Source organism: Furipterus horrens, unplaced genomic scaffold (genome assembly GCF_987537825.1).
Source record: "Furipterus horrens unplaced genomic scaffold, mFurHor1.1.pri manual_scaffold_2, whole genome shotgun sequence".
Taxonomy (NCBI): Eukaryota; Metazoa; Chordata; class Mammalia; order Chiroptera; family Furipteridae; genus Furipterus; species Furipterus horrens.
The window spans coordinates 32,156,762-32,174,716 of NW_028327172.1; the positions used below are offsets into that span (position 1 = coordinate 32,156,762).

The window sequence follows — 17,955 nt, forward strand, 5'->3', positions numbered from 1 at the left end:
AGGAGTTGTTTTAGGTAAAAAATAAATCCACAGTTCCATAACTGTGCTAATTTCTTTATATAAGATCTATATGTGTGTATTTATATGACGTAGAACTGTTTCTAAGAGGAAAACACTGTTCAGTTTGATCACATATAGTCATATTTCTCAACCTAGAGCGATTCTATTTTATAAAGCAAAAAGAAGATCACATCATTGATTGAATAACTACACTGAAAATGCCATATGTATTGATCAAGTTGTAGCCACCAATCAGCATCTGTTTGATAGTTGGATTAGCTTTGGCAAGGGAATTGTATCACTTTCTGATAGGATACCATAATCCATGGCCTTCCTTGTATAACCCCTCCCAATGAATCTTATTAACTGAAATGACAAGAGTCAAGTAGCAAAGGATGGATTTGAATTGAAAGATAATTCATGAAGAGTGCTTTTAAGCAGCAAGCACACACTAGCAGAGTAGTGATCAATTAACTCCTTAATCCTGCTGATGTATTTTACAAACTGAAAATTTAAGAAACTGATCTTAAACAACTTTGAACTGTTAAAATATTTGCTGTTATTTTTTTTAAGCGTTGCTTATTTGTAGTTATCTCTTGCTTACCTACTACGTCATATTGAAAAATATTAAGAGTAACTGAAGTTTCTTTCTCTCTCAGGTAATATATATAATATTCCAATATGCCTGTGGCTGCTGGACACATACCCATATAATCCCCCTATCTGTTTTGTTAAGCCTACTAGTTCAATGACTATTAAAACAGGAAAGCACGTTGATGCAAATGGGAAGATATATCTCCCTTATTTACATGAATGGAAACATGTAAGTATTAACAGTGTTCTGTGAATTTGTTGTATTTCATATTTTGCTCAGTAGCATCTACTTTTTGTTAACACTCAAAGAGGATTCCAGGGAGGAGATAAGTTCATATAAGATCATTTATTACTGAGCTGAGTAACTGGAAAAGGCTGTCCAAAACAAATACAGTCATGGGCCATATGACAACATTTCAGCCAGTAACAGACCACATATATATGATGGTGGTTGCATAAGAAATAATGGAGCTGGAAAATTCCTATCGCCTAGTGATGTTGTAGCTATTCTAACCTTACAGCACAGTGTATTGCTCATGTGTTTGTGGTCATACTGGTATAAACAAACCTACTACGCTGCCAGTCATATAAAACTAGCAAATGGAATTATAGTAGCAGGCTACACCATCTAGGTTTGTGTAAGTGCACTCCATGATGTTCACACAATGATGAAATCCCCTAACAACCCATTTCTCAGGCTGTATCCTCATTGTTAGGTGGCGCATGACTATATCTTATGTTTGTAGAGCTTGGTAATTTACAGAATATGCATAGTCACTTTCATCTGTTTTAGCTGAACCTTTAAGTATAGATATAATTCATATAGTGGGAAGTGCATTTCAAAAAATAGTGTACCAACGGCATGTATTTGTAAAACTGTTCAAATCTCATTACTCAAAGTGTTCCTGTCAAGAAGGAATAATGGTAGGAAACTTGTTTCTGACTCTGATACTAAAGCTCTGGCAGACCAGTGTTCCTATCAAAATAACTAGAAAAGCCAAAGTAGAAACAACACCTGTGGAAGGCTTTGGAGAACCACTAAGGCAATCAGGACTTGAAGGGTCAAGATCCTCTAATGAAGGGAACAAGAGATAAGCAAGAGATAAGCCAGCATTCTGCCAGTTTTCCCTAGGAGTATTTACTGAGACGCTACAGGCTTAAGAAGCTGAGAATCTGGGCAGAGGGCCTCAGCTAAGAGGCAAAGAAACATGCAGAGTTTCTAGCAGTTTTACAGAGCTGAAAAGACCAACAGTTGCTGTTCTGTGTACCAATCCAGCCAGTACTTTAAGAGCCAAAATTTGGAAGAAAAGGAAGTTACAAAGAAATAAATCAGATAATCTGAGTTTTCCCCTCAGAGGATATGCTGAATTCCTAAGCTTCAAAGACAAGATGCTTAAAAACTAAGTGGAAAACCTCTGAAAAACCAAGCCAGGTTCTCAGCAGTGTCAGGTTGAAGCGGCAATAGGAATTCGGAACCTTGTCATCAAATGGGGTTGTAGGTACACATCCTAGGCTCCTAGTTGATGCCACTGGAGGAACACACCCCAAGAGTGAGACGTCAGGTACGATGAGCCTTACAAAACCCCAACCTTAAATAAGCTCAGTCTCTGATTATATTAAGGTGATTCTCACAGAATCTGCCTGTCAGAGGATAGGTGAACCCTTGCTGGAGGAAGATAAATTGTCACAAAATGTAACCAGCATACAATTTAAAATTAACAAGTACATCATACAGAGGGAAAAAAGACAATAGAAACAGGACACTGGCACCCCCAGCTAACCCAGTTATCAGACAGACTTGGAAATCTTAGAACTGGAAAACAGAATAATAGAAATTACGTACTTAATGGGATTAGTAGCAGATTGGACCCAGTCACAGTAGAGAATTAATGAACTGGTAAATGAATACTTCATATTTTTTAGTGCTATTCACCTAGGAATAAGACTTACAAAAGATGTATAAGTCCATTATGGAGAAAATTTATTCAAAGACATTAAAGAAGACTTAAGTCAGAGGAGAGAGAACCTGATTCGTGGAATAAGAAATGTTGTTTCCCTTCAAATTGATCAATATGCTAACAGGAGCTTTTGTTTCTATATGTATTTGTTAATTTTGTGAACATGCTGGACTAGATGGCATGACATTTCATCACATGACTCAGAATGGTGTGCAATTTAAAACTTAGGAATTGTTCGTTTAAGGAGATTTCTTTCCATTTATTATCATCAGACCATGGGGAACTGGAACTGCAGGCACTGAAACCTTGGATAAGCGGGGAGTACTGTATACAGAACAACAGGCTTCCTACGCATAACTAAATAATAAGTAAAAATCACTTAGCTTTATTAAATTAATTAAATGAAATTTTTGATTTTGGGGTCCTGTTAAGAAAATGATCAAGCTGAGTTGAAAACTGACTTTTAAAATGGCCCAACTTTTCCATCTTGCCGAAAATGAAATCTGTAGCTGGTTTAAACTTGCTTTCTGTTTTTAGCCACAGTCAGACTTGTTGGGGCTCATTCAGGTCATGATTGTGGTGTTTGGAGATGAACCTCCAGTCTTCTCTCGACCTACAATGTCAGCATCTTATCCACCGTACCAGGCAACAGGGCCACCAAATAGTAAGTAGAATTGAGATTTGATTTTTAGGCGCATGGAAACAAAAGAAAACAGAAAACTTTATTAACAAAATGTTTTTAATGACTTCACTTTGCTTTTTAGCTTATCAAGTTAGTGGATTTTTTGGAGGTATTCTGAGGCCCCACATCTGCATGTACAGACTCTCACCAAAGACTGGCATTTGGGCTTTCGTTTGTGGGTAGAAATCTAACTCTGGGTGTGCCGGATTCCAGAATGGGGGAGAAGGAATGCTGGAATAGAGCTAGAATTTTTTCTTTTTAATTATGCATGCCTTGGAATAGCCTTATTTGATCACTTTGGAAGCAGATACAACTTGTGAAAGGTAGTCTGATCTCTCCTTTTCTTTACAACTTCAGGATCAATGTTGTAGATAAGAATCAATAACCAAGTCAACTAAATCATTCACACTCAGCTATTCTGGGTATACACAATTGGACATTTAGCTCTCAGCTTTCTTTTTAGTACAGCCAATTCATGATTTTACCTTGTGTGGAGGAGTCGGGGCATGGAGTCAGCTCTGGTTCTCCCCTAATTGGTGTACATTATGTCTATTATTTCTGGGTTTTTTAAAATAATTCTTACTGATACTTTAAGATCACCCTGGATACTTGAGAATTGGTTGTACTTACTGGTTTTGACTTTATTAAACCTGCATTGATTTCATTGTTTTGAGCTGTGATTATTTTTACAAATTTTGTTTTAAGATTGTATTTAACCAGGCTTATTTGTCTTATAAATCAGATTATACGAGCTTTAATTTTTCTGATGAGGATTATCCTCTTCCTTTTTAATTCATTCTGTTTTGAGGAGCATCTTGACTCATAAGCTGAATGGCAATTTAACAGAAAGAATTTCCTGAACCTGTCTCCTTTTCCTTTCCTGCCCTCCCAAAGTAAGCTCGGTTTTAGGGGTTAGTACCACTTCTAATAAAGATGCTAGGTATTCTTTTGGGACAAAAAATTTTCATCTTAAATTCTGTTGACTCCAGTACCCAAGGTTAAATAATCTCACTCATATAAGTTTGAGATATCAAGTATTTCCTAGTTTATCATTCATGTTTGTTTGCTCGGATAAAATAGCAGTAGTAAGTAACCTTTTCAGAAATTTAGGCAATCTCCTAAGCAACATTTTTTCCCTAAATTTCTTCCAGTTTTATATTGACATTGGAAGTGCAGCATTTTAGAAAGAGACCGCACTAAAGAGATCACTATTGCAGTTCAGTTTTGTACCCTCTATAAATCACTTAAGTAATCTAGAACTAATTTAAGTAAATTACTAAAAGACAAATTTATTGTCCATCCATTCCAGTTTTAATACTCTTTATACATTTAAACAATATTATCATTAGGTGTAACTGTAAAGAAATGAAAGTCAGAATTCCATTTCCCACACACACCAAAAAATAGCTCAGGAATTTGGATACATACTTAAATATTATCTTTTAGTTGAGAAAGTATATATTTCTATTATTACTGTTACCATTATTTAAGACATATTTTTGTAAAGATTTTATCATTTTTAGAGAGAGGGGAAGGGAGAAAGAAACGTTGATGCACGAGAGAAACATTGATCGGTTGCTTCTCGCATGCCCCCAATCAGGGACCTGGCCCACAACCCAGGCATGTGCCCTGACTGGGAATCGAACCAGTGACCTCTTGGTTTGCAGAACAATGTCCAGTCCACTGAGCCACGCCAGTCAGGGTCATTACTCAAAACATTTTGATCTCCTGTTTTAGAATGACTTTTTGACCTAGTTATGAGTCGCATTGTTAAAGTGTTATATTCAAACCTCATTTTTTGACAACTAACAGTAATAGACAACATTTATTGAATGGTAACTGTGATATACAGCTAAGCACTTAACATTCGTTTTTATCTAATCCTTATATGTTATGTGTATTTATCTGCTTCCTTACCAGTCTTGGATCCAAATAACATTTGTTGTTTCCCAAAATTAAAATTTGAAGACTTTAGTAGAATTGTTAGCTTTTCAGAACCTTAAAAAAGGAAAATTGCTTATAACCATGGGGTTGTGGTTTTAGATATGTGAGAGAAACTAGCATGGGGGGAGTAATTGAATATGTATGTTGCTGACATTTAATAGTGACCTCATTTTTTGATGTTCATAGAGATAAACTGTGCTTTGTTTCTAGGGCGGAAAAAAGAGATACTTTGTGTTATCTAGCAAGTATAACATTTTGGGAGACTTTTTTTCTTTCTGAAATAGCCTTGAACATCATCTTAGCTTCCTTATACTTAAGAAAAATTTACTTATTACATGGATACATTCATCTTAACAAGGCTGTGAACTCTGGCACTTGGCGATGTATGCTCAGCAACTCTGGTAAAGACTTCTCAGGTCTCCCACCTGACTTGCATTCTGTGCTCTAAAGGTTTATTTCTTGATGGCTCCCCTTTTCTTGCCTTCAGGCCTTGATATTCCTCTACCAGATCACTTGTTTACCCCCACCTCTTGGGTTTAAATTAGCTGCCTCCTGTGTGGCCCTGTATGTAGCAATCTGTGCTTCTCCTGTCATAGCACTTATTACTCTGTGCTGTTGGTCTTTGCTCACTTATCTCCCTGACTAGACTAGAAGCAACTTGAGGCCAAGTTTTCTTTTTTTGTCATCAAATTCCCAGTGCCTGTCACATAGAAAGCACTAAAATCTTTATTAGATTAAGGGCTAATTCATCATTCTATTCAGTGAGAAAATTTTCACTGAGGATAAATTAATTCTCAGACAAGTCATTTCCAGTTAAGAGCACAATTAACTTCTCTTCCTCTGTTGGTTAGCCTTTTGGCATCACTGACTAGTTCTGTCATTGGCATTTTCTTTGAAAATAAATATAAAGCATTTTTTAAGCTTGCTAGATTTGAGCCCCTTTTCTCTGGTATTTCCAAGCTTTTGTTTTGTTTTGTTTCATTTTGTTTTGTGTTTAACCACTTTAACTGAATATAAGTTTTGTATACTTGTAGTAATTTGAAGTCTCTTAAAATCCTCAATCAAGCCAACAAAACCAGCTGGGCTAATCGGTCAACACAGTCTAAAAAGAAATATCAAAAGATGTCTTAGATATAATAAAGAGATCACTTTCTAAGCCTGTTTTGGACCAGAGTGGGACAGACTCACCTTCTAAATTCTAAGTTGAACCAGCTCCTGTCTCAAGTTGGAAACTCCTTGAGACCTTGCAGAGTTGAGCAGGTTGACCTATTTGCCAGTTAGTCCTTGTTGGGATTGTCACGTGTTGTCATAAGTCATGTTAAATGCTTTGAGAATTATGTGATTTGCAGAGCATTATGCTTGAAGTAAAGAACTAATATGAGTGGAGTGTTTGTTTTGGTGCTGAGATTTATATTCTTTAATAGTACAAACTTTTGCTGTGGTTTGACAGTGATGTATATCTCATGTAATAACCCATGCATCCAGGACTGTGTATATTATTTGAAACTGTTAAAACTTATTTCAGCTTCCTACATGCCAGGCATGCCCAGTGGAATCTCTCCATATCAATCTGGATACCCTTCCAATCCCAGGTAATGAAAATTGATCTTTTGAATAATTGTATTAGAAATTCTACTGTTTGTCTAGAGTCAAAATAACAGGTGCTAACTAGGGCATTGAAGAAAATTTAGTTACAATTTAATGGAAGATAAGACTTGGTTCATTGGTGGAATTTTAAGGTATACAAGAGCATAGTTCAAAAGGAGTTTTTTCCATTCTGGAGGAGTGCGGCTTCATCCCATTTACAGAAAGGAAAGTGATGGGTTAATGACAATGATCTTGATTGGATTTGGACCTTGAAATTCTTGCTCTTTACCTTTAAGAACAGTGTTGGTGACTCAGAGGTTAATGGAATACTAATTATAATGAATTCAACCAGGAGGATAATATTTTAATACCCTTTTTAAAAACTTAGCTTTTCTGTAAATTACAGGGAACATATGATGGAGTCAGTCTTGTCCCTATAATATTTATTCATTTACCAATCTTTATTTGATAATAACATAACACAAGTAAATTAACTGAATAGTACAGTCAGTCTGTGAATAATGCATGCTAGAAAATCATGAGTAATAATTCTTAATCCATGTTTTAAATGTGTACTTGTTCCATTGATAATCTAGGAGTAGTTTCAAAAGGTGGTCTTCGGGCAGACTTAAAGTGCAAGATTGGCATATACTGGTGCCTCTATGAGATTTACAGCTACTCTTAACAATGAACAAGAAATTTTTAACCCTGCTAACTCTTCTTAGCATCAGATAACCCTCACAAATAAATGCAGCCACATTTCCTAAACACTTGCTATGACTAAATATATAGATTTACAAATATAATATACAGGATCTTATAACTTAAATTTAGCGAACTTATTTATTTCTGGGACTTTCTTAATTTTGGAGACTAGCTTTCTAAGGTAGTAAGCATTCTGTCACATCAAGCAGAGACTAGATGAACATCTGTTAGGGCCAATAGAGGAAAATTCCTATAATTATAATATATAAGCAGGCTATAAGTTTTAGATTTCTTGAGGCCCTTAATTTTCTGATTAAGTTCTAGAAATGGAATCCTGTTTGAAGCCCTGAAATTACAAGCAAGCCTTTATAATTAACACTTGCTAGTAAGGAAGTTCAGACATGTGGGGAATAGTTGTTGGAAGGACAATAAGGAAACGGACTTCTGAATAATAAAACCATTACAAAGAAACTTATAAATAAAATTGAAGGCCGAAAATATTGACAAAAATATAACTTATTCACTTTTCATGTGTAACTATAAAAGTGTTTTGTAAGTCTACTTATACAAAGTTCCTTTTTGAGACAGCTATTTTCAAAGATTTGATGTGTTTTTCGTGTGAAACATAACTTCTCATCTCAAAACATAACATGCTAATGAGTTGTGAAGAGCAACTATATTCAAATTGCCATTGATATCTTTATGTATATAAAAGATCTTGGCAGAAGAGCTTCAGAATATGTGTATCTTCTTCCTTTGTCCTGAAGGAGAATTAATAAATCAGTGACTGAAGAGGATTGTTTATCTTAATGAATATGAGAATCTTTATTCTTGTTATAGAAACTTAGACTAGATGATCTCTAAGGTCTTCCAAGTCTTACGATCTTTCCAAAGTTTTATTAGCACCTGCAGCATGTATATAAGGAAACTAAGAGGTATGTCAACAATGGTTGGTGCAGTTTTGATATGTGTACTAGTAAGCATGTATTAAGCTTATTAAAAAACAATTCCTGATATCAGAAAAAAAAACAAAATGGTAAGTGCTCTGATAAATAGAGCTTTCAAGGCGAGGTCCCATCTGTTTGGAGGTAGGAGCTTAGATATAGTTTCATAAATGCAAGAACTGGTTTATAAGGTTGACCTTAAAGAAGAAAGTGAGGTGTTTAGAGGTGGAGGGAGCAACAAAGAGTAATAATATTTGGTAACTGAGAGGAAACTTACCAGTTATCAAGTCTAGCCCGCTCATTTTATGTAACCAAAGGTACAAAAGCCAAAAGGCAAAAGCCAAAAAAAAAAAGAAACTCACCCAGGGAATACTTTTGTATGACTGGAGATATAGGGTTGTGAGTAGGAAACTTGAAGAGACTTAGGTTCAGCTCGCCTAGTATTCCAGATCTCCCCAACCTTCCTTGATCTCTAGCTAGTATTGATTTTCCATACTCCATCTCCTGAACTTCTGTTTAGCATTTGGTATTTCCTTTATTCTATCAAGAGTGCTTACAGGGATCATGCCCTATTTTGATTATTAGTTTCCTGAGGAAGAGATGGATTCATATCTTAGCTCCTACCTAAAGCACTTAGACACAGTGTCTTAAATATAATAAATAGTACATTTTGAAGAGGTATATAAAGAAAAAGGGGAATAAGAGTGTTGGAAAATTCTTTTTAAATACACTGAGGCCAAAAAGTGCTCTTAAATTTTTGAAAAAGATTTGCTACCTAGGGCGAATTGCTTGATAACACACAAATATAGAAAACAGTACAGTAAGGAGTTCCGGTCAAGATGGCGGTTTAGGTAAGCATGGTACTTGCCTCCTCCCAGAAACACATCAAAATTACAACTAAACTACAGAATAACCATCATTCAAAACGGCCTTAAATCAAGCTGAATGGAAGTCTTACAATTAGGGAATTAAAGAAGCCGCCACACTGAGACTTGTAGGAGAGGCCGAGACGTGGAATGGGGTGGTTCATACCCACAAGTGGTGCGTAAAAATCAGGTGGGATATCTCAGCTGCAGAGGTTACCCCTGAGAAGCAAAGGGTCCCAGGCACCCCAGCCCAGGGTTGCAGTGCTGGGAAGAGAAGTCTTCATAACTTCTGGCTGTAAAAAACAGTAGGAATTGAGCTGAGCGAGACAGAGGCTTATGGAGTCCCAGGCAGTTCCTCTTAAAGGGCCTGCACACAGACTAACTTGAACTTACTGCCCCTGAGCTCCAGCGTGGGAGCAGCAGCTCAAAGAGTGCAAGAGACATATGGGGAGGAACTGAATTGTCCCACATCAGGGCAAGAGCTGGGGGGACAACTTTATGCCAGACAGAAGTGCTTGCAGAGGCCATTGTTCCTTTGATGAGCCCTCTCCACAGAGCCAGCCAGGTGGGCACCATATTTGAGACTCCATCCACCTGGGTCACACTCTTTGACCCACCCTGGTGATTCCCTGAGGCTCTGCCTCACACAGCTTTCAGACCCATCCAAGATGTTTCCAATGGCTTTTGCATACAAATGGCTTTCCTTGGCTCATGCTTCAGCCTTTCCTAAAATCTCTCAAAACAAGCAGCCAAGCAGCATCTGGCCTCAGTGGGCCCCATATCTCTTACTCAGTAGTCCCAGGCTTGGCACTTCAGTAGCTGGCTATGGTTGACAGCTTGGCCTCACCAGCGCACCTCTAAGCCCAGTGAAGTAGCAGCCATCTGCAGATCCCTGTAGCTCATGCCAGGTGGCCCCAGGCAGAACACAGGTGGTGGCTGCCCTTGGCCTGCACCTCCCAGGAGGCCCCAGAGCCAGCACACTTAAGTGAACAGCTTTAGACCACATCAAAGCAACACCACCCAACCACCTCCACAGGCAACACACTGAAGGGGTGAATTCAGCAGGCTGAAGTAGTCTTGCCCTGTGGGGTAGACCCTTGCACAGCCGATCCTCCACTGTGGTCGGAGCATGGTGGTCAGAGGGTCACAGCCAGTCCTTGCAACTGATCAGCATGGGGGTAAATCCCTCCCATTGGTGTACCAAGGGCAATCAAGGCTCAACTACAAGAGGAGGGAGTACACAGCTCACACGAGGAGGGGGCGGGTTGGCAGCTCAAGTGCCCAGCTTAGGTGATCAGGAAGGCTGTGCTACTCAGCCCTACAGAACACCTGCTACATTAGGCCACTCTACCAAGCCTGGGAGATGTAGCAGCTCTACCTAATACATAGAAACAAACACAGGGAGGCTGCCAAAATGAGACCGAGAGATGGTCCAAATGAAGGAACGGAGCAGAGGTCCAGAGGGAGAACTAAACAAAAATGGAGACAAGAAATATAGATGCAGAGTTCAAAACACTGGTTATAAGGATGCTCAATGAACTAACTTAGTAAGAACTTCAACAGCATGAAAAAGGATCAGTCAGAAATGGAGGCTTCATGAACTGAAATAAAGAATAACTTAAAGGGAATCAATAGTACAGTAAATGAAGCCAAGAATCAAATTAGCAATTTGGAATATAAGGAAGCAAGAAACACCCAATCAGAACACAAAAAGTAAAAAAATCCAAAAAAATGAGGATAGTGTAAGGAGCCTCTGGGACAGCTTCAAGCATACCAACATTCACATCATGGGAGTACCAGTAGGAGAAGAGAGAGAGTAAAAAATTGAAGACCTCTTTGAAAAAATGAAAAAATAATGGCAGAAAACTCCCGAACCTGGTGAAGGAAATAAACATGCAGGTCCAGGAAGTGCAAAGTCCTAAACAAGATGAACCCGAAGAGGCCTACACCAAGACACATCATAATTAAAATGCAAAAGGTTAGTGAGAGAATCTTAAAAGCATCAAGAGAAAAGCAGTTAGTTGCCTACAGGGGAGTTGCCATAAGATTGTCAGCTGAGCCCTGGCTGGTGTGGCTCAGTGGACTGAGTGCCAGCCTGTGAACCAAAAGGGTCACGGGTTCAATTCCCAGTCAGGGCACATACCTGGGTTGCAGGCCAGCTCCCCAGTTGGGAGTGTGCAAGAGGCAACCACATGTTGATGTTTCTTTTCCTCTCTTTCTCACTCCCTCTTAAAATAAATAAATAAAATATTAAATAAATAAATAAAAGATTGTCAGCTGATTTCTTAAAAGAAACTTTGCAGGCCAGAAAAAATTGGCAAGAAATAGTCAGTGATGAAAAGCAAGGACCTACAATCAAGATTACTCTACCCAGCAAAGCTATCATTTAGAATCGAATGATAAAGGGCTTCCCAGACAAGAAAAGCTAAAGGAGTTCATCGCCATCAAACTAGTATTATATGAAAAGTTAAGCCATCTTCCTTAAGAAGAAGAAACTAAAAGATCAAAAATATGAACAATAAAATGTCAGTAAATAAATATATATCAACAATTAAATCTAAAACAAACAAACAAACATGCAGAACAGAAACAGACTCATAGATACAGAGAATATTTTGACAGTTGCCAGATGGGAGAGAGTTGGGGGATGGGTGAAAAGGGCAAAGGTGTTAAGATGTACTAATTGGTTGTTACAGAGTAGTCCTGGGTGTGTAAAGTACAGCATAGGGAATATAGTCAATCATAATCTAATAACACCTTTGCTGGTGTGGTTCAAGGGGTTGGGTGTCATCCTACAAACCGAAAGGTTGTCAGTTCAGTTCCCAGTCAAGGCACACACCTGGGTTGCAGGCCAGGTCCTTGGTTGGGGCGTGTGAAAGGTAGCAGATTGATGTTTCTCTTACACGTTTGTATTTCTCTCCCTCTTCCTGCCTTCCCCTCTCTCTAAAAATAAATAAATAAAATCTAAAAATATTGGGATGATCACTAGTAAATTATGTAATATCTAATCACTGGGGCGTATACCTGAAACTAATAATAATGTATGTCTATTAAAAATTTTAAAAATGATAAAATCCCCCCTCATCTGCGGTTTCACACTTGCCGTAGTTTCAGTTACCCGCAGTTAACCACAATCCAAAACTATTAAATGGAAAATGCAAAAATTAATAATTCATAAGTTTTCAGGCACCTGCTGCTGGCACTATGATTAAATCTTGCACTGTCTCATGGTCTTGCTTGGGACATAAGTCATCCCTTTGTGCAGCGTATCCGTGCCCACTGGTCACTAAGTAGCTGGCCCCCGTCAGTTACCAGATCAACCGTCGTGTCCTAGTGCTTGTGTTCAAGTGAACCTTATGTTACTCAGTAATGGCACCAAAGCACAAGGGTAGTGATGCTGACCATTTCTCAGGGTTGTTGTAAATGGCATTTATGAAACAATGTTGGATCGGAGATGGGAGGAGAATACTTCTACAGAAAGTTCCTTCCAACTCGGATATGAGTACGTGAGTGACACAAAATTTCCGTAGAGTGAGAGAAATTTTTTTTAAACTTAAGTAGTGTTTTCAGATCAGATATTCACAAAGGCTATCAGCAAACCATAAGCAAGAACTAAATAGTGTCATTTCCCTGTATGCTAGGAAATCAGAATGGAAGAGTTCTCTTACACAGTATTTGTTGCTTCCCAATCTGATGCTGTTTCACTGCCCTTAAAAATACTCCGGCTGCTTTCTGCTGCAGTGAAGGTGGCCCTCAGGTAACCAGGGCCAAGCACAAAAGCATTTTAATCATTCACTGTGAGAGCAAAATCAGAGTGTCATCAAGGGAATTTCTGTAGAACTTGGCTTGTATACTGTAGTCATTAACTGGTAAAAGAACGACATGTCAGGCTTAATTTCCTAAATGGGGTTCTAAAGATATTATACTACAGTGCTGGATCATCTCAGTATTTAATGTTTCCTGTTCTTGTCTTCAGTGGCTACCCAGGCTGTCCTTACCCACCTGGTGGTTCGTATCCTGCCACAACAAGTTCCCAGTACCCTTCCCAGCCTCCTGTGACCACGGTTGGTAAGTAGCCTTCAAAACTGCTTCTCCACGTAAGGAAAGTCCGAGTCTCCTATTGTGAAAAGTGCATTTCATTTTTTTTATTGAATAAATTTGACATGAAACATTGTGTAAGTTAAGGTGTACAGCATGTTACTTTGATGCATTTATATGTTGCAGTATTACCGCTGTAGCAATATTATTGTCTGTATTTACTTCTCATCACAAGTTTGTATCCATAAACACCATTGGTCTTATCCCCACCCCCAGCCCCGCTCCACTCCCCACCCACTTTTTACTTTTACATTGAAATATTAGAATACTCCTTAACAGACAAACTTTTTTTCTTTTTTTAGAGGAAAACCTCTTAATGGTAATTTACTTCAAAAGCCTTCTGAAAGGTTTCTCTGCTTCTGTCCTTGGCTTCCTACATCTGCTTATAGCAGCAGCAAAAGTGATCCTATGAAAATAAACAAGTCACGTCACTTCCCTGCTCAGGCCCTTTCAGTGTTTACCTGTTTCACCTGGAGTTCGGTCCCAAGGTCTTAGGCCTCCAAGGCCCAGTGTGATCCTGCTCTGCTCCCCCTGTTCTGTGTGTGACCTCATCTACTGCTCTTCTGTCTTAGGCTTTGCCCACTGCCTCTTTCCTGTGCTTGGAGCAGTCAGACCAGGCAGCTGCCACCATCACCACCAACCCCTAACACACACACGCTCCCAGCGTCAGAACAGGGCTGTATAGAAGTTCATCAGGAAATATTTTGCTGAATGCCTCAGTGTTTATTTTTCTGTTACATTTTCTGATAAATTACAACCATCTGAAATCTGAAGTATAAATGCCCACCCCCAAAAAGCATTTTCTCCCACTGTTTTTGTCATTGATACATTCCAGTTACTGAGATTCTAGTGGCATGGTTTTGATTGTTTTTTTACTTTCTCATCTTTAATGTAGCTCTTTTTCTACAATGTAATTTAAATGATTAAGTTAGAAACCTAGTGGTGGGAGATCTTAAAACCATAAGCAGACACACTAAATCTTGTGAAGCCCTTAATTTTGGTCCAGGCGGCATCTGTAAAATGGGAGCAGGGCTGTTTTGTCTCCCTGTTTCTCGTGAGGTGGTAGTGTAATCCCTCTGATTGTGGGGGACCTCGGTTTCTAAAGACCCTTTGTGTGTCAGCTCCTCGGTACAATAGGTATAAGCATTTTAGAGCTTAGAAGAGATGATTTCCAGGTGTACGTTATCTCAAAGGAGTTCTGTTATCAGAGAGTAGTTACCAATGTCTTCAATCTTGATTTACTTATTAGGATTTTGGAAACTTCAATATAACTGGGGAGGGGAATAACAAAATGAAGTGCTTCTGGCCTAAGACTTGACCCTGAATGGAATACATTGTTTGGACACTTTGGATCTGTCATTAAGATTCTTTTCCTTGAAAGAAATCATATAATAGGTAATTCATATCTTGAGGAATAGTTCTTTGAATCAAATAATCCATGAAGGTTTATATATGCCTTTGGGATGTGTAATATAAATTTTTCCTGTGTTCAAGTGTAAATCCATTTCCAAATGAAAAGTTTTGTTTTATATATGTGAAGTAATGCTTCTAATTTATCTTAAAAGATGCTGTCAAAAGAATAAGCCCCAGATTTTTACATGCAAGTCTTTTTGGTATTTCTAGTGTAAGCATTACATAAATCTTTAGTATTCGAAACTTTTTCCTTGACACTCATGCTGTGTACTTTGTTCATAGTTCCTTTTTGAGACTGGAAAACGTTATCTTGTCATTTGTCCCATATCCCACTTGGGCATTTTTATTCCTGTTCCTAACATAATATTAACCTACTTGCAAGGGCTCATTTCGGAATGTTTTTAGTAGAGCTATTAACTGATAATAATAATGGCCAATGAAAGCATTGGTTTTCATGGCGTTACGTAGTCATTCTTGGTTTCTAACCAGCCCTGTCTGCTTCAGGGTCTCCCTCCCCTGTGATTTGAATGCATGTGTTGCATCTTACAGTCATGTTTCAGATTCCCTAGTAAGCTAGCCTAGAGTTTTTCTTTTTTTCTTTCTTTTTTAACCTATCAAATACTAGCATAAAATCATTGGATAGGTAATAACTTATTGGTCTTGCTACACAGGATTTCATTTCCACTGTCGCCAGGGGACTTTGATTTATTTCTTATAGGGAGCTATGTTAGGGCTCAAATCGTATCTAACTTTTGGACCATATTTTTAAAGCAAAACACAAAAAGACGGTCATTTAGTTTTAGCTATAAGCCATATAGTGCATACTAACCAAAATCATACTTTTAAAATGGATTTTACATTTACAGAACAGAATAAAACTAATTTCTTCAAAATTCTAGTTGTTGAGGACTTTTTCCATTGTCTTGAAAAGTTACTTAGTGTTATACTGAATTTGTTCATTCATCCCTACTTTGGTAGTCAGCAAGTAATAAAAGAACAAATTATTCAGTTAGCAAAAAAAATGATATCTAACTGGTGATAAGTATTGGAACTTAACACAAAGATCCTTTTTTCTATTACTGGAGAATCAAAAGAGAAACTGCTTTTTCCATGACTATGTTTATCTTAGTTAACCCGTTTCACGTACAAGATCCCTAAAAAATGATGGGTGTGAGTACCAGGTGAGACATTAGGTGGTGTCTTCACTGCCGCCGCCACCAGCCTCTGTCCAGCAGGAGGAGAGGTAAAAGTTTGGCAGTCCCTTAATCCCAGTCTCAGCAGAGTGCGGAAGTTCTCTTTTGAAGGTCAGTCTCTTTCAGGAGGCTGTGTACAATAGATACTGTAGTTGATTTATAATTCTGAATCCCAGACTTCAGGCCTTTGACATACATACAGGATGATTTTTGGTTTATTATAGTTTAATAATGATAACATTGAAGAACGGGTACTTACCCCCAGTTTTATTTTTCTATTTACTGATTTTTAATTTTATTTTTTGTCATCTTTTAGGACAGTCATTGGCTGGGAGCTATCAGGCAAGATGTTTGGGGAAATATATAAACATTCAATTAAAGATTCCCCTTCTATCACATTTAACCTGGCACCTAGGATATATGAGCACATTATATTTAATAATTTTGGAGAAAAAGTTGTACTTTAGCAAGGTTTGCAGTAACACCTTGCATCATCTTATGTAGAATGATGTTTGAGTTTAATATAATTCATTTAACTTTGTCTAAAATAACTAAAAGGTGGTACAGCCTAATTATTGGGTTGCCATGGTATGACACACCCAACAGGAGACAATCTGGTCTTCGTTCTTTACTAGAAAATTAAGAATGGCAGCCCCTAGAGTTAAAGCTAATGCCTCATACAGAATTTCTCTTGGAAAATCTTCCTAAGCACTGTGTATCTCAACCTCAGAGTTTAATAATGCCATTTGAAGATTTTGTTTCTAAACTCAATCATAAACAAGGATCAGAAACAATAAGATTGGAAGGGTATTATCAACAGATATTTCAAAAACCTGTTTCCTGGATTAATGAATTTGGCTTACGGAAAGTGTCCTTCCGGGATATGGCACCCTGGGCACCTGGCTCATGTGGGTGGGCTAGTGCACACTTGCATGTGTGTGGGTTCGGGCATCTCATCTCCACTCCTCCACACACTTCTTTTGGGGATACCTGTCTCATCTTCAGGATAAGTAGCACTTTCTCCCAGTCCTGGGCAGTCAGTAAATTATGGTGCAAATATGCTGAGGGCTTGCTGTGCTAAATGTTAAAATCTTTATCTGCCACAGTAATCCAAAAAAAAGTAATGATAAAATGTTGAAATATTTTTTTTAAAAAAGCCTTCGTGTAATTTAACAGCGGATTTTTAGTTGTTGTTTTTTTAATCAACAAATGAAAGGAGGGAGAAGCTAATTCATTTGGCTTCCTGTTGTTATTCCAATAGGATATCTCTAACATTGTAGATTCTTAAGTTATTCTCTTTTCACAAAATAATTTTAAGGAATGACTTAGATTCTTGCCCATTTTTAAAGGTGGAATTTTATTGCCTTTCAGATTAATTGGTCTTTGTGCTTATGCCTGCCAGTAGCATCTTTCATCATTTATGATTATGATAGTTGAATGATTTTGTAGCATCATTTCTTTTTTGAAGTAGTTATTACTTTTGCATCCTGTTTTTAAAAGGCCCTTCCACTTTTGGAAACTTGATTTTTTTTAATGAAAACTAATATAAATCTTTCTTTATGGTGTGTGCTTATTTTCAAGAAGTGTAAGCATGCGATGGCTTCCTTTAAACTTTCTTACTGTGGTTACAGAAACTTTGTAGGGCTTACCTAAAGAGTTAAGTTTTAAATTCGGATAGTGTTTAAAAAGATAAATTGAGCCCTGGCTGGTATGGTTCAGTGGGTTGAGCGCTGGCATGCGAACCAAAGGGTTGCAGGTTCAATTCTCAGTCAAGGCACATGCCTGGGTTACAGGGTACATCCCCAGTTGGGGGCGCATGAGAAGCAACCACACATTAATGTTTCTCTCCCTCTCTTTCTCCTTCCCTTCCCCTCTCTAAAAAATGAATGAATGAATGAATGAATGAATAAAATCAATCTTTAAAAAAAATAAAGATAAATTGAGGGAGCCCCTGCTTTCTTTGAAAGTAAG

At 37.9% G+C, this 17,955-nt stretch overlaps 1 protein-coding gene across 3 annotated transcripts in view; it reads left to right on the forward strand.

The window, feature by feature from the left end:
• The window catches only part of TSG101 (tumor susceptibility 101), a 41,793-nt gene that overhangs the window by 12,906 nt on the left and 10,932 nt on the right, over positions 1–17,955 (forward strand). Inside the window, exons 4-7 of one of the 3 annotated variants that reach the window (XM_090263308.1) lie at positions 660–823; positions 3,090–3,216; positions 6,704–6,770; positions 13,257–13,348. In XM_090263308.1, the coding sequence (XP_090119434.1) occupies positions 660–823; positions 3,090–3,216; positions 6,704–6,770; positions 13,257–13,348 (450 nt within the window). The remainder of the gene's footprint in view (positions 1–659; positions 824–3,089; positions 3,217–6,703; positions 6,771–13,256; positions 13,349–17,955) is intronic. The other 2 variants (XM_090263314.1, XM_090263316.1) reach the window with 2 other exon arrangements.